This window comes from Aptenodytes patagonicus, chromosome 14, assembly GCF_965638725.1.
Source record: "Aptenodytes patagonicus chromosome 14, bAptPat1.pri.cur, whole genome shotgun sequence".
NCBI classification, from domain to species: Eukaryota; Metazoa; Chordata; class Aves; order Sphenisciformes; family Spheniscidae; genus Aptenodytes; species Aptenodytes patagonicus.
Genome location: NC_134962.1, coordinates 2,165,926 through 2,187,191, shown reverse-complemented (window position 1 = coordinate 2,187,191; position 21,266 = coordinate 2,165,926). Strand labels below are relative to the sequence as shown.

The 21,266-nt window shown below is 49.7% G+C and overlaps 1 protein-coding gene across 3 annotated transcripts; it reads right to left on the bottom strand.

Annotated features, from left to right (window-relative positions):
- Positions 1-3,568: 3,568 nt before the first annotated feature.
- TCEA2 (transcription elongation factor A2) lies at positions 3,569-20,753 on the bottom strand. Of its 3 annotated transcripts, XM_076351891.1 has the most exons (11): positions 20,571-20,636; positions 19,302-19,394; positions 19,000-19,208; positions 17,768-17,830; positions 16,998-17,103; positions 15,440-15,530; positions 9,544-9,677; positions 8,018-8,074; positions 7,065-7,219; positions 6,575-6,721; positions 3,569-4,577 (listed from the first exon to the last, which is right to left on the bottom strand). In XM_076351891.1, the coding sequence occupies exons 4-11, from the start codon at positions 17,819-17,821 to the stop codon at positions 4,476-4,478; spliced, it is 846 nt and encodes a 281-aa protein (XP_076208006.1). In that variant the 5' UTR covers positions 17,822-17,830; positions 19,000-19,208; positions 19,302-19,394; positions 20,571-20,636; the 3' UTR covers positions 3,569-4,475. The 3 variants fall into 3 exon arrangements, with proteins under 3 accessions (XP_076208006.1, XP_076208005.1, XP_076208004.1); XM_076351890.1 differs by lacking the exons at positions 19,000-19,208; positions 19,302-19,394 and having other exon boundaries at positions 3,569-3,885; positions 4,506-4,577; positions 20,571-20,753; XM_076351889.1 differs by lacking the exons at positions 19,000-19,208; positions 19,302-19,394 and having other exon boundaries at positions 20,571-20,753.
- Positions 20,754-21,266: the final 513 nt, after the last annotated feature.

Sequence of the window (21,266 nt, the reverse complement as noted above, 5' to 3'; positions counted from 1 at the left end):
GGCTGGTGCCACTGCGGCAGCACAGCCTGGGCCGGCTCGTACTACTGAACCCCTGCCCCGTCCCCGCCGCTGGCCGGAATGAGCCGGGGAAGCACGCGGGAGCGCACGGGAGAGCACCCGGGCCCGGCTCCCCCTCCCCGGCTCCCCCCGCACCCCGTTTTGAAGAGGTCACTTTATCCCCTCTCCGCCACACCTGGGGACCTGGCCCGTCCCCATTTCCCACCTGAGACCCAGTTGGGGACTGGGTCGGGGGTTTTTTTGGGGTGGGGGGGAGGTCGACTGTCATTTTCTTTTTTTTTTTTTTTTTTTAACTTTTTATTTTAAATGCTTTTTTTGTTGGCTTTTACTGGGGGACTCGAGGGGCGGGAGGGGGGTTTGACGCGTCTCTGTACATATAAAAACTTGTCAGGTTTACATTGCTCCGTCTGTTTGAAGTGGCCCATGGGGCGGGGGGCAGCGCTGCAGCCCTGTTTGCATTCCCGGCGGATCCGGGGGCAGCGCCGGGGCCGGATGGGGGGTAGAGGGCAGGCAGCACCCTGGGGCCATGGTCCCCCCCATTTCTGAAGCTGCCTAAGGGGCTCTGGAGGGGTCAGACGGGACCCCAGCAGCGGTGGTGCCATGAGGATGCGCTTGGAGGGTGGGCAGGGGTTGCCCAGCAGCTGCCCGCTCTGCCAGCCCCCGTCCCGGAGCGCCCAGTCCCCATGGCATGGCACCGGTCCAGCCCCGGGGCCGCACGCGCTCGTCACCCCGAGCTCAGAGCATCCTGCATCCTCGGTTCACAGACCTCAGCGAAGGGGAAAACATGCATGGGGGGCCGTGCAGGCATCGTTTGCCCTCCTGAGAAACCCACAGGCACCGGGACCCCTGAAAGCGAAGGCTCCCGGCTGGCCCACGCCTGCCCCGCAAGCGGGGAAGAAGCCCAAGGGTCGGCCCTCATCCCTTGGGAGCAGCTTGGCACCAAGCAGTGGCCAGGCAGGGCTCCACGCGGGATGGGAAACGCCGCAGGGAAGATATACGATCGCTGTGTGTTTTTGTACGGCATGAGGAATGGTTTACTGGAGCCCCTGCGCCCAGAATTAAAAACGTTTCTGCCAGCAGCCCCTGCCCTCCGCGCTGAAATGAAGCCAACTCCGGGGTCCTGCCGCCCGGCTACGCACCGGCTCGGCCACGCTGCAGAAGACCAACACTAGTCTTTGCTTTTCCTGACCTGGAACAGCCCGTGGTTTCCTATTTATCTACCCCTTTCCCTCCTTCTCTCCCTCCCTTTCAAAGAAAAAAAGAAGGAGCACTGATTCTTTTTATTGAAGGTATTTTTTTAAACAAACAAAAAAAATTCTCAGCTTTTTTTTGTTTGTTTGTTTCCTTCCTCGTGTGGAAATTCATGTCAGTAAATTTAGTTTTATTTGCCAAGCTGGAAATACAGTTCGAGAAAAATGTATTTTTGAGAGAGACCAGAGATAGTTCATTTGTTCAGGAATGTCAGTATTGTTATTACTCGGTTGTTATTGACAGGTTTTTTCCCCTGTGGGTGCCAAGCCTCCACTGCTACAGCCCCGCAGCATCCCCACCCTGCGCTGGGGAGGTTTTAGTTCTGGCTGCTCGGTTTGCTCTGTGAGTAAAGGAAGTATCTCACACGGCCTTAGCTCAAGGTTTGGAGGTTGAGCATCCCCGAAGCCATTCGGGAGCGCGGCAGGCGGGTCGGAGCCTCTGCACGCCATGGAGGTCTCAGCCCAGGGAAGACCCCGCTGCCACCAGTTAATCTAGTCTCTTGCTCCCGCTCCTAGCACTTTTAAACACCTTGTAAGTGAATCTTTACTTCTGAGACACCTCTTTATCCAGTGGCTTTCCCCTCACTGGCTCTCCTTGGTGTTATCTCAGAAAACGGCCCCGAGACATGGTACTTCTCCCTCGGTTTGGGGGGCTCCGTCTGCTTGGGACTCCCCATACCCAGCTCAGGATTGTCAGCAAACGGTGCCCAAGCTCAGCGCCCCTCCTTACAGCAATGCAAGACGAAAGGCAACGGCAACCGGGCATTAGCTGGCTCCTACTCAGAGCGCACAAGCCAGAGTGCCTTGGCCAGCTTTGGTTTCAGATCCTGAAGCTTTTTTTTTTAAGCATTACTGCAAGGACTCTGTTCCCTCCCAAGCCTGGCTTGAATAATCCCATTCGCCGCAAGACTCGTGAGGCTTAAATCAGCTGTCAGCATCTTTGAATCTTTTCCTTCTTGGGAGACTTGGCTGCACCCCGTAACGTGAAAGCCCTGAGCAAAGGATCCTGTTGGGATCCCTGCCTCCAGAGGAGCACAGCCCTCAAAGGGGCTGCGAGCACATTTTCCATTGCTTTCATGTGGCTGCTTACTCCTCTCTAAACATCTCCAAGGTCTCTGTTGAATGTCTGCTCTCTGGCATGCTGAAAAGCCAGTGGAAATACTTGTTTTTCCCTCTGGAACAGGGGAGCAATGCCGTAAGAGACATGACTACAAATGCTCCTGCAGTGCTTGTCAGCGCAAGAGCTGCAGTGCAGAGGACTGCTCCAGAGTGGCCTCAAACTCGGAGGCTTTACTGGGGTCCCCCAAATGCTGCGTCACCCCAGTTAAAGGCTAGGAAGAAAAGAGGGATTTTAAGTCTCAGGCTGAAAGCTGCTGTGAGGACAGACAGAATTTCCCCACCAGGTTCTAGTTGCCTCCCAGAAAGAGCCTGACCCTGCAGGTCCCCCTCACAGGGCCATGTCTGCAGACGTAGCACCTGAAGCTTGCTTTGCTCTAGCTCTGAGCTCACTGCAAACCCCACCACTTCCAGAGCTAAGCGCTAACGACTCCCACCACTATCTGTAATCCCTACCTCTTCCAGTCCAAGCCTCTGGAAAGTTTCCTGTATTTGCAGCATTTCCTCCTCTTCCTGAGCCTCTCCAGCCAGTCCCTCTGAAAATTCAGGCTGCCTTTCAGCCGTCCAGCTAAGAGCAGAGCATGCACAACCAGGAAAGTGCCTGGGACTCCCTTTTAACACTCCCACTGGCCAGTGGATTGCCTCCACCTCCTTTATTGATGGCTTCTCCCTGTATCGAGATTAACCTCACCAAGGCCTAGCACACCTTCCTCCCTGTCCTGCTCCCCCCAGCCAACCATTTGGGTTGGGTTTTGTTGTGGCTGGTGTCACCCTGCTTTCAGTCTGTTACAACCCGGGCAGCACACTCCCCTCTTGCAGCAGCCTATGCTGTTGCCATTTAAAGGCCTGAGATGACAAGGCACACACCACTGTGCAAAATCAAATGAATGCCGTCAAGATGGAAAGCAGCACCTGATCTGCGCCCCAAAAGCTGCGTTCCATCAACAGGTCTCCTCAGTCAGGAGAGGAAGACCAGTACCGCCCACGCAGCCACCCCAGGACTTGGCCCAGTGTTTTAGGTTTCGTGAGTTGACTCGGAACAAGCACTGAGGGTGTACCTACAAGCGGCTTCTCGCTTTCAGGTGGTCCAGGCAGTGTTCAGTCCTCATCCACCTGGACACTGACCATCTGTCAAGCTCCCATGCAGTTCCACGCCGCAAAAACAAAGTGCTGCACACGCAGAGTTCAAATAAAAGTCAGAAACTGACAAAAATGTTTAATATTAGTTTTGAAGAAAAAAGTGACCATACTCGCTTAGATGAGAAAAATAACGACTAAGTGTGTTTAGTGAGCTCTCCTGCCACCCTGTCAGCCCACAGCTGTGGCTCTCCACTGAGGCCCAAGCGGAGAGGCAGGCCTCCCCGCAGCTGCTCTCTCAGCGCGTGACAATGCAAACTCACTTGGGACACAATACACAATTGCCGTGGGAGCTGGCGTATGGAGGTTGCGCTCTGATCTGCGTTTGGCTGCCGCTCTCGGGCCATGGCACATATCAGCAGAACTGCAAGAGAAGGGAGTTTAAACCCCGATTAGAAAACCTCACTGCCAAGGGGAGCTGCGGGTCATGCGCGTGCTGCCTAGAAGAAGATAGGGATCCAGGTGATGGTCTTGTTTCTGAAGCTGGCAAGGGCTTGGGGATTCTGCAGAAGCAGGGCTCAGCCCCTGGAGTAGGGGCCAAACAGAGCTCCCGTTTGAATCTCTCGGCTGCGGCTCTTTGGCACTTGGTAGTGGCGCCATTTCTGCTCGCCATTGACCGGGAGATTTCTGCTCACCCCCGAGCTCTGTGCGCAGTATAAAAGAGCAGTTTTAAAATCCTGAATGTCATCACCACCATCCCTCAGGGGGCAGAGGGAGCATGGAAAGCACTGTGAAGCTGGTCATGGCAGAAGAGGGGATGTGAGGAGGGAGGCAGGGAATGCGAAAGTGAGACTTGACCCCAGCTGGTCTGCAGAGATGGGATGAACCCAGGAGCTCTTGCCTCTGTGCTGGGAGGAAAGATCACTTGCTAGAGCCAGTCAGCGTTTGGCAAGCACCTCTGAGGGCAGCAGCTAAGCGTCTGCAGCATCGTGGGTGCAGCTACCCTAACACCCCTCAGTGCCAGTAATATCCTTGGTGTGCTACCTTCCAGCGATTCCCACACTCGTTGCACACGACGAAGGTGGTCATGGGCTCATCGGAGCTGCGGGTCTGCACCTGGGGGAGGACATGAGGGAAATGAGAGCCAAGCATCACACATGGCCCCACGGGGGAGTCACAGGGAGCTCCCCGTCCCTCTGGCCACCAGGGATTCATGCTGGGGTCACACTGTCAGAAATCAATGATACCCCGAGGCTTGGGAGGGCAAGAGGAGCTTCCCTGAAAAACGAGACTGGTTATTGTTTTACACAGGTATACACCTCCACACACATCTCATGACACCTCTCTAGCTTGACACCACCTGGAGTGACATGTTTTGGGGCAGCAGATTTCACTCCTCACCCCCTCTGCTGCCCATTCCTTGCAGGTGGCTCTGGAGGTGGACATACCCACAGCTGGTCCCTCCCTGTACTGTCCCCCGGGAAGGGGTGCAGCCGGCGGTGAGACAAAACCCTCAGCCCATCAAGCACGTGCTCCACAGCGACACAAGAAAAAGCACTCAAGCCATTCCCATTTACAGACCAGTCCTACATCCGGGCCTCACAGGAACATGCTCTGGGTTACCAGGTTCTTCACATTTCCAGTCTGTTTTGTATTTGAGCCTTTAAGAAACTCTGATATTTAACCCAGATGTGACTGCTGCCTCTGACTGGCTCTTGCCAGAAACACATACTTTGTTAAAGATCAGATTTTCATGGCATTTGAATACCACAAGGCAGATCTACGCTGAAAACACTGGCACTCCCTGCGCAAGTCAGACAGCACAACTATGTCATGGGGTAATTATGGTGATCTATGTGTAATTACCCAATATGTAAGAGGCACAGTATTTGCATGATGCAAATTAAGCATGTTTTGCAAGCAAGCTGGATAGCTAAATTCTGTAATTCTCACCCGACATTACTGCCTTATTTCAAACGCTTTAATAAATGCCAGTTCATCTACTTGGAACTTACAACATCTCAGTCACCAAATAGTGATTTCACTGGAAAACTAATAAAAAAAATACAGAAAACCTTCTGATATTTCTCTTTAGAAGACACTGTCGTCACCTGCCCCAATTCCAGGCAGTCAGACTCCAGTCCACTACAGGTGGAGACAGAGTCCCACATGCTGCTGAGGCGAGCGAGACAGCCCAGGCAGTGCTTCCAGCTGACTTACCGGGACGCACTCGCAGAGCGAGGCCTCTCGCCTGAGCCAGCCTGCGTGATGCAAGGCTGCCGCTGAGCCAAAGGAAAAAAATCCCTGGTCAGCTGCCTGGCTCTCATCTGCATTTGCACATCACGTCCAAGCATACGAAGGAGTTTCACTCGGCACTCGCACACACAGTTTGTGCGCACCCACTCAGTAGCGATCGCGTGGTTGCTGGTGCATTTTTGGGTATCTGCACATTCTAAAACACTGACTCACAGCAAAGGCACATTTATCTCCAGATGCCTGGTGCAAACATGGGAACTAAGAAGCACTGGTAATGCACAACGCTTCCAGCAGCTGTCCATTGAGGAGAAAAATCCCCTCTGCCTGCTCACATCACTGCTTTGTTATTCCTCATGTTTCACCTGTTTCATGTTGTTTGATTTTAAATAGGTTGGGATTTGTCCAGCCGCAGCTTATCTACATTCTTAATTTGCACTTCTAATGCCATCAACATGCCTGCCTCAGTTTCTGCAGTCTCTCTCCTCTACACTACCCACTCCTTTTTTGTCTGAATCTCCACATTCCCAGCACCTGCTTTCAATGTGCAGCTCTCCGAAGCTGCACAGCAAGCAGCACTGCTATACTTTTGAAAGCTTCCTTGGTGCTGCACAACCCCTGCTTTTGTACAAATGAGCCAAAAAAGTTACACGAGCTCCAAGGAAATGTGTGCAAAATCATTGTGCAAAAGCAGCACGTTTTAGAGAGTCTCGAGTGTACAAAAAGGTTCTCTCCACCAGTGGCAAAATTTGTGCCGTGCTGCAGGGCCTGTCACGGAGCAGTAAGAGCTCGTGACCGTGACGGATCATGTCCTGTGCAGAGGTCAACGGCGCGGAGGCTGTAGGAGCAGGAAGACTAACCTGGGTGTAGGTGCAGTTCTTCTTCTTGCATTTCCCACAGGTGAAGAGGTCAGTCTGCGTCCCTCCTGTCTTGGCCATCTGATGCTCCCGGATTGCTTCCTTTGTCATGGCTTTCCTGATCTCTTTCAGCTCATTACTGGCCATTTCCTTTAAAAAAAAAGCAATAAAATCACATCTGTCCAGTTTTTACCACCACACCCACTGCAGTGGAAAGAGTCAACAGGACAAGGTGACCTAACAGATGGGTATTTTAAGACAGAAAGCCTTTCATTCCTGGTTTCTGGTTCATACCTAGGCCCCTGTGATGATCTGAAGGCCCAACAGACTACTCTCCACATTGCAAACCCCATTGCTAGCTCGCTCCCCATGCACTCAGGCAGCAGCTGCTGAGAAATCTGCAACCCTGGCAGCAGACCAGCCCCTTGCTTCAAGCTAAACCAGAGGACACATCCCCTGTAAGAAGCAAACCCTGCTCCTCAGGCTTCCTCACCTCCGAGGTCATCACCGCGATCTGCTCGGGGGTAATCGCCCCACACAGCACGTTCTTTTTCAGCTCAGGATTTTTGGAGTCCTTCAGATTCGAGATGCGGCTCCTCACTCGGTTCTTGTATTTCATGTCGGTGTTTTTGACATCTTGGTATATGCGTACATGGCAGTCAAGGAGTCTGCAATCAACCCAGAGGCCTCCAAGCACTTTCTACACCACTCATGAATAGCTGGGAGTGTTACTCGCTGCCAGGACACAGACGAGGGTGCTGGGACCCAACAGCAGTGTCTGCTCTGGGAGGCTAATGCTGGATTTGAGAGCAGGCTTATACAGTCCCAGAGTTTAGGGGCTTTCAGTTCTGGCTCTTTCACTGTGCCGGAAATAATCTTTATTTTCAGTTATGCTCAGGTTCTTCAACCTGCTCTTTCCCTCAGCAAAGTAGCCACCGAACGCTCCACTAAGACAGCCCAGCTGTACCTCCTGCTCCACAGCCCCCAAACCAAGCAAACTCCTGGCTTATCTCAAATCAACATGCAATTTGACCCTCATTGCTCCGTCCTTCCCATTGCTTTTGTCTATATCAGCACACTCTGCTCAGCAAGGAGGCACAGGGAAGTTGCATGTATTTGTAAGCAGAGCTGAGAACAGGAAATAGGATTTTGATGGGAAAGACAACCTGGGGATTACAGTCCATTATGGCATGAACAGGAAGGAAATAACCGTGTCCATCACACCAGCAAGGGGTCTGCCCTGAGCTCCCAACACCACACCAGTGGTTCGTTAGTGACCCAGGACTCAGCCAAGCAGAGCTGGAACCAGACCCAGAGCCCTGACAAGCAGAGTTGCAGCAGAACATTTATGCAAAGAAAGACAGTCCCCATTTTTCCTCCGAGCACATTCATTTCATGGCCTGGAGGCATGCAGACCCTTGAGGAAGCCCCGTACAGTAAGGATATATTCTTCAATCTGGGCTGCTATGTGCTCACAGTCGGCGCCAATGGCAATATAGTCGTCTGTAAGGCAAGAGAAACACGAGGTCAGTGACTTCCAACCAGGCAAGGGGTCCCCAGGCTCAGTATTTCTGATACACAAATCTAGATAGTTTACTATTTTGATCTACATGCTCTTTCTATCAAATGGCACCTTGGCCTTTGCTCTAGCTACCCTCTGACCCTTTTGAAAAGGGCAGTGATGAAAACAGACCAATCCAGCCAGTCTGTGCCCTCTGCCTCTCTAGGAGATGGACTGCACTAGACAAAGCTAACAAGAACCTGGCCCCCAAAACATGCAGCTTTCTAATATATTCTTGGTACAGTTGAAATCAAATATATATAGGCAGGAATTGAGTCTCAGATACTGGTGTCAATGAGCAGTAGCTCTACTCAGACCAACAATCTGGCAGGGCCCAAAAACATGCAGCATCAGAGTCAAGCCTTCATTTCTCTTCTCAGCTGAGGACCGTCTGCCCCTCCCCTCTTCTCTCACACACTACTTCTTGCCAACTAAACAGCATCACATAGAGTGCAGTAACTGCTATGAGTTTGGACACTGGGTATGGTAACCAACGCCATAAAGCAAGCAACAGGGATCAGCTTAGCAAAAGACTCAAGGGGTCTATTTACCAGACTTCATATGGAAAGGTTTTTTCTAAAAGTTATACAAAGTATTTAATGCAGCATATATAAACACATGCACATGCACAGGAAGGCTAGAAATAAAGACTTTGTGATCTTCTCCATCTGCCGTCTACATTCCTTGGCTCCAAATTAATAAAACTCTGCAGTGCTTAGACCCCAATTTTCCAAAGGGATCTGCAATTTGGACACAAGCATGTGTTTAAAATCTGACTTTCAGAGATGCTGAGCACCTCATGTTGCCTCTCATTTTAGACGGCACAGACCGAGTGCAAGAGAGACCTACTCCACCCCAGATCCACAGAGGACCACAGTATTTAAGGGGCTCCAGTTTGCACAGGCAGGGGAGTCTAAGAGCAGAAGGTGACTGGCACAAGCACCATTACCGACAAATTCCATGTATTGCATTACAGCTTCATTTTGTGCCCCAAGGGAAAGCAGAGATGACAGCTTCACTTTACAGCAATCAGACAAGACTGAGACCTAGAAAGGGAAGCAAATACCTGCACACCTGAAGATGAAACTTCTGGCCAGACCACCCCAGGCTGCAGAGCAGAAGACCCCATGTTCTTAACAGCCATTGCCTGACACATTGCCATGCCTCTGGTTCAAGCCAGGCTTATAGACGCTTTATAGCAAGTGTCTGTAAACACTGCAATGGCCAGCCAGTCTGACAAAGGGGTGACCAGTGGCTAGACCGAGCTGATGGCAATAATCCTTTGACAAGGCTGCTCCAGAAGAGCATATCTAAGAGGAGCTGGCGCTGACCTACATGCAGAGGTCTCTGTCAGAATGCACCAGGAGCTGGGAAGCACTTTAGGCAATGCAGGGTTTCCCCCAGCACTTACCATCAGCCTGTAGAGCTGTTGTCAGCATTTCTCTGCATTTGTTGCGGACAGCATCGCAGGTGACGGGTGCCGGAGGGAAGGTGGTGATTTTGGGGGTGGTCGGAGTCTTCGGAGGCTCCTGCCTTTTGTTGGAGCTAAAAGAGAAACTTCACCTGTCAGAATGTCTCAGTTCGGGTCACTGAGAGCAGAGAAGGGATCAGCAGGTATGTGGCCAAGCATCCTGTTAATCATAATACAAAACCAATCAGAGGAAAACAGTGCAAAGACACATGCCCCAAATCAGCATATAGCGCAATACAGCAACCAGCACCATCCACCCAGATACAAGCGCTCCTGTGGACTCTGCTGGCTGTAAATGGAGGGTTTAATCCACGAAGCAGGCCTGCCAACCGACTTCTGTTATTGAACACACATCAGAACTGCTGCACCACTGGGCATCGAGTGAAAATATTATGAAGCCGTTGGACACCATCAGTAACTCAAATATACTCAGGGTTTCCTGAGACCATCAGCACCCTCTCGGTCTGGTAGCATAGTGCACAGATGCACGGTACTTTATTCCTCTCTCACTTCGCAGGACACAAAGTCCATAACTGCTCTCAGCAGAAAGGGAGCAGGAGGCACCGGTAAGGTTAATCTCAGCAGGTGCTGGAGCTGGTTCCTCATCTCACATCCTTTACTACCAAGATGTCAGCAGCAGGAAAGAGAACAGCTAAACAAAAAAGCACTTAGCTCTCTGTAGCCGACAAGGAGTGCAGCACACTGCCTTCTGGGGCAGAAATCAGAGAAGCCTACGCTAGCCCCTCCAGAAGAAGGAGCTGCCATGCTAAGGAAAAGAAAGAAAATGGCTCCTTCAGCTCCAATATTAAAAAAACAACAGCAAAGCATAACACATAAGAGGATCTTCCTTTTTCCTGTAATCTGGACAAGACTCTTTGATTACTCATCTCAGAAGAGCACCTCTACACAACCACACACAGCTTGCACAGGTGCCAAGCTAACACAGGACTAATAAATACTGCTTCACTCACAAAAATAACTTCATTTCCACCTGCAAGCAATCACAGGCACAGGCAAAGGAATGCAAACACCTGCCTGCTATGGCTGACTCAGTCAGGTCATCTGCCAGGGGAGCTGGCATTACAATTCCCATATGATTTTATACAGCTTCCCCTCCACCTTAAATCTAGGCAGCAAAACAGCAAATTTTTCCACAGAGATTGCTCTGACTTTGGTGTTTGGGCCATAAAATGCACTGTATTTATGGCCACTGCCTGGTAACATTAATGCAGTAAAAGACAAAGGGGGGGAGGAAGAGAAACCCTGATATTTCACCCATGCCATACTGGCAACACCTCCTTGAAGATCCAAGTAGCTTGATAATTGCTGTTAAGCTGGGTCACTACTCCCAGTTCTTTGCCATCGAAGATAAATCTGTTACGAACAGGCATTTCCACTACACTGTCCTGGAAGGGATTAGTCAGCCCACAGCAAAACAGCACCAAGCTGGAAACCTTCTGAATCTGCTGCCACACAAACTGAGCCAGAAAGCTTCAGGGACTTATCCTGGGAGACCCTGCTGGTGTTAAGTTCAAATCCAGTCTGGCTCTGCAGTGCTTCAAAGCCCGTAGATCATCATTAGGGCTACTGGATTGCCGCAGTTCAAAACCTCGCCAGGCCCTTTTAAGAAGCATCCACCAGTGCACCTTCAGCAAATTGTTCAGCTCAAACCATAGCGGAAGATTAATTTCTTGCTCAGATGAAACAGATGCACTCTATGAGGGAGATTATATTGCGAGCTTACTGTGTTTCTCTTTGACCAGTAGCTGAATAAAAACACTTTTTACCAGCTAGTTTTACTGGTCAGCACTGCAGGAGGCTATTAAGGAACAGATTTGTGTCCATACAGCTCAAAACATTCAATAAGATTTACACTGCACATATTACAAAAAGAAGAAACAACTTAGCTTGCAAATAATCAATTAGATGACGATCTTCTCCCATCTGGGATGTACAAATCACCATCAGGTACTTTTGTTCTTAAGAAGCTATGCACAGATCACAGGCAGCACACATGGGGGTGTATATAGCAAAGCATACACAACTCAGGAATAACTCATCTAAAAGTCACAGCTGATCATGTTGCAAAGAACAGTTTGGAAAAATGAGACTTCCCAAAGGACGAAGGCAAAAAGCCTAGAAAACATACCTACAATAAAAGGAAAGACTGAAGGAATTGGGAGTGGTTTGCAGCAGGGAAGACTTAGAGGAGACAAGTCCTGAAATACTGGAAAACTTGTTACAAAGGAGGACAGTAGGAAAAATCCTGCATCTTGCTAAAGACAAAAGCATGAAGAAATGGTCTTAGCAAGACAGGTTTTGACTGAGAGGAAGTTTCAAGTTGTAAAGGGGAGTTATGAATTAGAAGATACTGCCAAAGGCAGCTGTGGAAGTGTCTTACACCCTGAGGTTTTTTAGGATTGTCAAAAAAGAGCTTAGAGAAAGGCCTGTCAGGGACAGCTTGGGCAGAGGTTGTGCTGTCCTGGGAAGGGGTGGCAGGAGAAGCTTTCCTCAGAGCTCTTCTAGCTTTAACTTTTGTCTCATCTTGCAGGCAACGGTGACACTAAGGTCTCCCAGAACAAAACACTGCATGTGAACTCAGTGAACCTGTGAATTTGCACAGGTAATACTTGATTTTCAGGAAGGTTCTACCTGCAAATGCTATTGTCTTAAACATTGAGATGTTTATTCCCTGGAGGTGGAAAAAAGCTAGACAAGATGCATGGTTACCGCACTTCTGTTAGCTGATGAGTAAAGACATATTCACCTACATATGCATACATGTCATACATGCCCTGAGATGACAACTGATCACTCACAAATTAGATGAAACAGACTTCTCAGCCATTCCAAAGACTGTACAGAAAGTTATTTATTAAGCTTTAGAAGTTAGTTTATAGTTAGAATAGGTGGGAAATAGACCTCAAACACACCTAGAAGACTTATTTCAGGAAATCCTTATGGTTCACACTGTTCCTGTTAAACAGGAGAAAACTTGTAAATCTATCCAGGCAACAAAAGTTTATACATAAAAGAGGCTATGCTGGAACAAAATGGTGGCAAAGCAACAGCCAGGGACTGCAAGCAGAACTCAGGGCTGCACTGGAAGAAAATCCCACAGAAGAGCTGAATTCAGGCCACAGATACAAAACCTCCTAATAAAGGCAGTTTAGAGAATCCTGGAAAAGAAAAAGCTCATGCTGCCAGAGACAGAGAAACATTAGATATAGCCCATTAAAATGTACTACACTAATGGTCTGAAATACTACAGCACAACAGAATATGCTTTGGATTACAGTAATGCAGCATATAACTTCACAGGTGCCAGCTCCACACTGGCTGGCTTGGAGCCTTCAGGTCTTGCTGTGCTAGCTCTCTAGTCACTACAGAGGGATTTCTACATCTGTGCTCCAGAAAGCAAGACAAGTTTCAGGCCAAGAGCTATACAAGTATTTCTCCCTGACAGAAGAGGAAGGCCTAGCCAAAATCTATCAGACTAAGTGGTTGAAATATCTGAATACAAGCTGATTTCTTTGGTGTCTTGATAGCAGCCTCATCTGAACCAGCTATCACACACTGAGCAACTAGTCAGACTCCCTTCATCACAGCCTGTGCTTCAAAGAACAAAGACTCTTTGCTGCTAATAATTTTTCTTTTTTTTGTCAAGGCAGATTAGTAGTTTATTTTGCAGCACTGGAGAATAAGCAGTCCTGTCTCTAAAGAGAGCCTGGCTCAACAGACTGACACCAGGAGCTAGCCACTTCTGCCTGCCTATGCTAAGCTAATCCATTTGCTTCTGTTTATCTTCTACAACCAAGGGGATGCTTTGCCATTCAGAACATGGAGGCTGAATGCATATAGAAAGCATCAAGGGAAAAAAAAACCTGCAGTAGCTGCAGCACATCCTCAAGGCACAGGGGAGGGTTAGCAGCACAAGCCAGAAAGCTCCACTCCACAGACCTCATGATAACTGTCTGACAAAGCAAGGAGACAGGGGGGGTTTGCCTCTGCCTACAGCCAGGATCCTATTCCGAGTGAAATTACTACAAGCCTCAGCCTTCAAAGCAGATGTCCCAGCAGGCCCAGCTCGCTTTGCTCATGAAGTATCTACTGCCACTGTGCCCAGGGAACATCTCGCACTCCCTTCCCTCCAGGCTCCACATTCCCCAAGGTCAATTTTCCAAAGGTTAAATCAGAAGCTTCCTTTTTTCTTTCAACTGCAATACTACTTCCTGGCTTGAGCAGTACCAGCCAAGTCAGTAATACTTGCCTTCTCCTTTCCCCCATCAGGAACAGCCAACAAGTACTTCCACGCAGGTTTCTGCCCTTACCCCGGAGGGAAATCTGCCTCCCTTTACCAGTAAGGGCATGCACAAAGGCTCTTACCCACGACTGACTCAGTTCCTAACTTCATCAGCCTGACAGTAGATCCTTCCAGCGTCCACGCCCCGGGGAAGGCAGTACCAGCCTGCACTTTAGAGTATAAGGATCATTAAGAGAAGGTATTTGCATCACAAAGCTGGTGATACTGCTCAAACCGACTCTCTCAGCTTACAAAGCAACCACTTCTCCACTATCACAGACTGCTCTTTGGCCACCAACCCTCATCTCCTCTCAATGGGACAAAAGGAAACAGCAGCTGGGAGACTCCATCTTACTGCTTTTACAACTGTCACACACCAGACTGCCACTGGCTGTGTCATGCACGCAGATCTAGACAGCCCTAGCTCCTGTGTTGCACTACATCACTACAAGACTCAGTTCTGGCTATGAAGTCTCCCCAGTATTTCCATTGCAATACTCACCAAATCCTTCTTCACATTTTATGGAAGTGAGATAACCAAAGATGCAAGCCAGTTAAAGTTATGTAGCTCAGCACCAGTAGCCTTTTCCATCAGCAGCTCCGTGTAGAGCTGCAAAGGCTCACACTAAAGTGTCAAGCCTTGAGACATCTGAGCAAAAAAGGAAAAGGAAAAGCAAAGGGCGGAGTGACAAAAAAAGTGACCAACAGAGACAGGCTGCAAACATGGAAGAGCCTGCAAACCAGCAGGACTATAGCCTTAATAGTCTAAATCTTCTGGCAAGCTTGGGAAATTGGCTAAATCACTTAAGGGTCAAACCTATGAAGCGCACAGCCTCCTGGGATCTGAGGCTGAGAGAAGTCTCTCACCTCTGGAACAAAGCTTTAAATTGCACTTGCCCCCTCCCCTTTGATCACTGCCTCCACTCAACCAACGGTTTGGCAAGTGCAGCCGCAGACAGCGGGAACAGGATGCAACATCCGAGGCATGGCAAGGAGCGAGCGTGCAGCAGACCTGCCAGATGAGTGGACATCAGTCCAGAGTGAAAAGAGGACTTCTGCTGGGACTTGCTGAGAAGAGGACAAAGAAATGGAAGTTTTACTATAGTGATGTATGAATCAATCCCATCCATCACTTGAGATTGCAAAGGCCAAAAATAATCTTCATTCTAAGGAGTTCAAAGCTAGAAATAAGCAAAAATACATAAAAACGCAGCACAAGGAACAAAGAACTGTTTTACTAATAGAAAAATCAACACGTAAGCAAGAGTAGAAAAACATGAAATAAGATGTGAATAAAATCAAAAAACTCACTAAAGCCACTGTATTTTGTAGATGTTTATTTCTGTGTTACAGTTTATTAAAAACATCACACAGATCATCTCTGAAGAAGTCTAGACTCCTGGTGTTTCTGACCAGGAATTTGACCACGCAAAATTCCCAACTCAGACACTTAAAAATAAAAATTTATGTAAGGTGCCATAAAAAAATTCGAATTCTGTAACAGTATCATCTTTAGTTAAAGGGAAACATTACCTTTGGTCTCTTGAGTTACCAGTCTCCTTTGAGGAAGATGTTGGTAAGGACAGGTTTTTCTTTTTCTCCTCACTTTTTTCCTCAGAAGCATCTATATTCAAAAGAAGAGAAATGGATGCTAAAGGGTTCAGAGCTGGTCTTTATGCTACAACCCCGCATACACTAATCAATGTCTTAACACTACACAGAGTTGTTAAGGCGAGTTACTATTCTCCAAAAAGAATCAGGAGAAAGAATGGTTTCCGTGCTTTCCAGACCTTTTTCTTGCCTCTAAGTAGAAACTAATTCAAACAAAAGCTTTCCCCACCAAACTAGAGAGCTGCCTTCCTTGCCTACCTTCCCTGCCTAGGAGATAAGCTTCCTCACAAGACATGCCTCATCACGAAAGTTTCTTTCAGAGACACCCTGGCTGAGTACAGATTAGATCAAGTTCTCTAAAGCACCACTAAAAGCAGCATTTCCAGCCAACGGCCACCTCAAGGGCCAGTACAGGCTAGTCGTTCTGGGAATACAATTTCTAGTGTTTCCCAAGTGCTGTTGAAAGCCAATAGCACAACCCTGGAGAGGACTTTCATTACACTGTAAAACAAGTCTGTTGCAGAGGTAAACTGTCTCAGCCTAGCCAATACACATCAGCCCTAACGTGGAAGTGACAGTCCCAGCCAGGACAGGAAAACAGTGCTTCTAACACTCATTTAGCCTATCAAGAGATGGGGAGCCCTGGGGTGCAGACTAGAGCCAGCTGCACATTTCACTTCTCCTCAAATACCACATCGCTCTTGTTCTTTTTACACACAGCTGCCCAAAAGATCTGTTTAAGATGTAAGGAGTGTTTGAATTTCACATTGGGGTACTTTGCCACTAGCACAGAGTGGGAGACACACGGTCTTGCTAGCAGGTAGAGCTGCCCTTCCAATCTCAGCGCTGCAGATGCCTCATTCTTTTATCGCAAAGGTAACCACTAAGACTATATTTGTAGTCCCTCCATCTGTAATGTTGACATTAGTTTGTGCTATATTAGCATTAAGATTTCTCAGACAGAATTACAAGCTTCTGCTTATCAGCATCCATCACCATGAAAGCCTCCCCAGCAGGAAACAGTCCATGTGAATTTGTCTACAAGGTGTTAAACTCAGATCCTTCTCCCACTCATCACCCAAAATGCATTCCAGCATTTCTCTTTACAAGTCATTGCACAAGGTTGACAGCACACGCTGTATTAGTGCCACATAGCACACAAGTGGGGGCGGAGGGTTCAGAGTGCAGATATTGTTTCCACAAATAATGTTGCTAATTATTATATGGACAGGTACACGTTAAGAATAGTCCTGAAGCTTTCAATGCTCTTTCAAGGATGAGCTAGCTAAACAGGAGCTGAATCTAGAGGAATGCATGGTAGGAGACAAAACTTGAAAGACAGAGGGTGCAATTGTAAAGGCTGATTTGCTAGAATATTCTATTCAGATCAATAGATAAGCTCTCCTGAGAAACCCAGCCTCCCACTGAAGCCAGCTTCCTTCACAGGTTGAATCTGACAGGAACATGATGATTTCCTTACCTAGAAGTTTTTTCCAAGATTTGATGAGGGATTTGGCAAGCGATATCACTTCTTCATCTGTGCTCTGCTTTCTCAGTGCATTTACTGACATCCCAATGCGGGTGGACTGCAAGTGAACATTCAAATGAATGATTCAAGAACAGATTCGTTATTTGTTACTAACCGAAATCAAAAATAAGCATGAAGTCAAAGCAGTGACCAAGATATGAAGTATCCAAGAACTTGCACAATTATCTCCTTACAACTTTGGAAGAGCGAGATGACACTCTCCAGTTTACTCAAACTGATGGGAAGCTAGACATCCAATCACCCACAAATACCTTCTCTACACACCTGTAAGTGACATTCAAGCTTAGAGTGGAAAAAATCCAAGATGCATATCTTAATCTCTGAATTGTAATTCTGTTCACACCTCCCCAGTGTCCTGAATATCACCATTACAAAGACTTAAAGAACTTCTCCCATGACTGCCCTTTAGGTTTGCTACTTTAATCTGGTCTTTCCTCTTTTTGAAGCCTAAGAAAGGATTTGAGCAGTTACCCACATTTGCCTCATCAGCTGTGCAGAAGTTTCAGGCAGCACATGGTGGCCCAGAGCTATTTAATTGCCAGTCCAAAATCCAGGTTCAGTACTATTTTCTGGATTTAATGTTTATTTTGATGCTTTGAGTGAGGCAAGAAGTGAGAGGAAATCTATTAAGTTTATTTAGACAACATTTTTAACTCACCCAGATGCAGACTTCATCTTTTTACCCTAACTGTGCAACTCACCTGCAATAAGTCCAAAGTCATAGGCATACTTTTCAGTTCTTTTAGTAAATCCATTGCACCATCCTGGGAAGGAAAAGAGCAACAGAATGAGTGCCTCAGCTTTTAGTAAAGAAATGCAACAGCTTGGGAATAAGTTCAGGAGGTTGAATTCAAAGGGAAAAACACCAACAAGCCTTCCCTAAAACATCAGCAAGATTACTGCTGAGATTGCTGTTCCGGACAGACAGTAGATCCTACAATCTGGAGGCACCTGAGATATTGGAATGGGCAAAACAGAAGAGCACTGGAGCGCTACAGATTTTTGCTGGTGTATGGTACAACTGCAGCATTAGTTTATTATCCTTACCTGGCAAGCTTAACATTTTTAACACCTGAAAAATACACTCTGAATCACAACTGTCCCCTCAGCACACCACTTGGCTTGCAGGAGTAATCCTACTATCAAATTCACTATTTTGTGGGCCCTGATTAACGATATTGGCTCACAAGAACAATTTAGCATAGTTGCAAGAACTTCAGTCACCTACCTAAAGCTCAGAAACACTGCCCAGAGCCAGAGCGAAAAGTATCCTCTTTCTACAGCGTGAAACTTAATGTAGCTGTTTCCTAGTTTTCATATTAATACCCCACCCTGCTCAGGACAAGAGCTGATACCAGGAACAAAGCCATCAAGCTGTGAAGCTGAAGAGCTGGTCACTTGCAACTCGTTATATGCAGCTTCCTTGCATCAGCTCTGCATCCCAGAACCCAGATCCAGAAAAAAAAATCTGACTAGGCAACCTGTAGATACCCAAAATTGGTAGTCACTCAGAGAAATAACAGGGACAGAAGCACTAGTCTCCCTTCAGCAGCACTCGGCAGATCACAGCCTGGAGTATGCCTGTCTCCATCCAGCTGGCTCTTTCCTCCCATCCCCCTTCTATCAAACAAGACCGTCTAGTGTTCACATTTAACAGCTCATTTAAAACACCGACCACTCCAAGCCCATTGGCAGCACATGACCTACAGAGCCTACGACTGTAGAGAAGGGAAGCAGCCTGCACTGACAGACCCCGTCCTCGCATCCCGTCCTCCCTATGCAGAAGGGCTGTTTCCGATTCATAGCAGGAAGCAATCCAGCTGCCAGGGCCACCCTACAGAACAGATGCTGAGAAAGCCAAACCAAAGCAGACTCAAAGCTTTCAGCGTGCACACAAGCAACTCACACCAGCATAAGCCACGCATTACCGTACCCAGAACGAGCGGCTTCCCACTCAGGCAGTTTCACACCTTTCCGTTCCTCCAACAGCCAAATGGACTCCATTAAATCCAGCCCTTAACATACAAAATGACCGGGTGATTCCTGTCTCCGTTATCAGAAATGGAGCCACTTGGCACAATGGCAGTAAATGGGGATCCACGCAAAAACTAGAGCAACAAACAGGTACTCCAGGCAACCATCCTGCAGGAAGAGTTCGTAAATTAGCTGATATACAATAAACGCGCTACAGTTCAGTACCATATAAAATGCCAACCATGAGGAAACATTGCATACCGCTCATTCAAGAAGCTGCCTCTTTCTCAATGAAGCTCGGAAGCAAATTCTGCAAAGTTGCTCCTTTCCTATTTCAACAATGGTGTTGAAAACCTGCCATCAATGGGAACAGACATCACAGGCTGCGGTTTAGACCAAACACACTTTCCTGGGTTGTTACAACAGCTACACAAGTGCCAGCACTCACCCCTATCCACGGCTGGCAGAGCTGGTCCAGCATCCAAAAGTTCACATGACAACCACACCCAGCATCCCATCACCCAAATACCACCTTCCCCCCCTCGCCCATCACCTCCCACAGCCCTCCCCGGCCCCAAAAGCCCTCTTCCCACCCCAAACACAGATGTACAGCCTACCTCCGTCACAAACCCTTGTCACCCAGCTTGCTGCCTTAGCATTTGGGTGACGCCGTTTGTACTCGTACGAGCACCAACTTACATATCCCATTAGGCAGGGAAACGTTTGCTGCTGTCCCCCCAGACAGTCACACCGGTTTCAACGCACCCTGCGAGACCCCCAGTGTGCACACAACAGCAAGGCCAGCCCTCCACATTCCAAAGGCCACATGAGAGTGAGCAGAATTGGTGCTTGCATGGGATAGGGATGCAGGAGGCAAATACAGGAGCACTGAGGTTTTCCCTGAGGGCACAACAGAGCCCCAGGCCGGTGCTGGGGATGTGCGCAAGGATCCCCCTTCCCAAGGGCTCCCAACAGGACAGGGGAGGAGGGCTGAGGATGCTCCCTGGGAGGGGAACACCCCAGCAGGCAGCACAGGGTAAGCCCCAGGGTGCTGAGCTGTGGGGCAGGGGGTGCATGAGGCCTGGGGTGGGGGGCACAGTGTGGGGAGGAGGGGCTCCCACAGCACCATAGGGGGGAACATGGAGCCGCCCCCCCTCAAATAACGGGCAGTGGGATGGAACAGGGTGGATCCCACACCACCGCAACAGACGGGGAACGGAGAGGGAGACAACCCCCCCTGCAACCAGGTCTGGGGGAGGGAACCCCACCTTGATGGGGGAGGGAGGGCTTCTGCACCACCACGATAGCGACGGGGGGCTGCATAGAGAGGGAGGCCCCCAAAATGGGGGCTGGGGAAGGGGGAGGCCCCCTCACAACGGGCACCGAGGGAGAAGCGGGGGATCCTACAGCACGGCAGCGAGGACGGCGGCCCGGCAGAGAGGGAGGCCCCGGCTGCCAGACCAGAAACCGGGGAAGGGGGAGGCTCCCTCACCCCAACCGGGCTGCGGGGGCCCGGCCGCCGCCACTCACCGCGCTCTTCTTGGCCACCATCTTGTCCAGCCGCCTGGCGATGCGCACGATCTCCTCCTCCCCGCCCATCGCGCCGCTTCCCGCGGCTGCCGGTCCCGGGGGCCGGACGGGGCGGGGGGCTGGCGGCGGCTGCCCGGTGCCCACCACCACAGCCCCCGGTACCGCAATCCGGGCGGGCGGCGCGCGGGGCGCGACGGGACTCGTAGTCCTCCAGGCGCCCGCCCGCCTCTTCCCGGCGCGCGGCCGAGCGGCGGAACTACAGCTCCCAGCGTGCCCCGCGCCCGCCCTGCCCCGCCGCGGGGCACTGTGGGAGATGTAGTCCGTCCCCTCAGGAGCCGCAGGCCGCCGCCCTGACGGCCCGGCAACAGAGCGCGGAGGGGGAGCCCCGTGGTCGCTCGCTCCCGCGGTCTCCCCCGCGGTGCCGTTTCAGGGTCTCTCCCGAGCCAGCAGAGACTACACGCGTGTCCCAATCTGTTGTCGTGGGGCACCGGTGGCTGAGCCAGGCCACCGCCCCTTCAGCCTAGGGCAGCATCCCCCGGGTGGAGGCTGCCCCATCCCCCTCAGGGATCCCCCTCGAGGGCTCACTGAGCCGGGCCCCGGGTGGCTCCCCATCAGGGAGGCCTGAGCACGCTACACCCTGTACACACCCAGCCTGGGTGGGAGCAGGGAGTGGGGAGCCGTGCCCTTTATAACCTG

Coding starts and splice junctions, on each gene's coding strand:
- TCEA2 (XM_076351889.1), bottom strand. CDS start 20,639: ATGGGCGGGGAGGAGGAGATCGTGCGCATCGCCAGGCGGCTGGACAAG. Junction 17,104..17,767: donor TGACTTTGGACTTATTGCAG/GTGAGTTGCACA, acceptor GTTCACTTGCAG/TCCACCCGCATTGGGATGTC. Junction 7,220..8,017: donor AGCAGCCCAGATTGAAGAAT/ATATCCTTACTG, acceptor ACTGCCATGTAC/GCATATACCAAGATGTCAAA.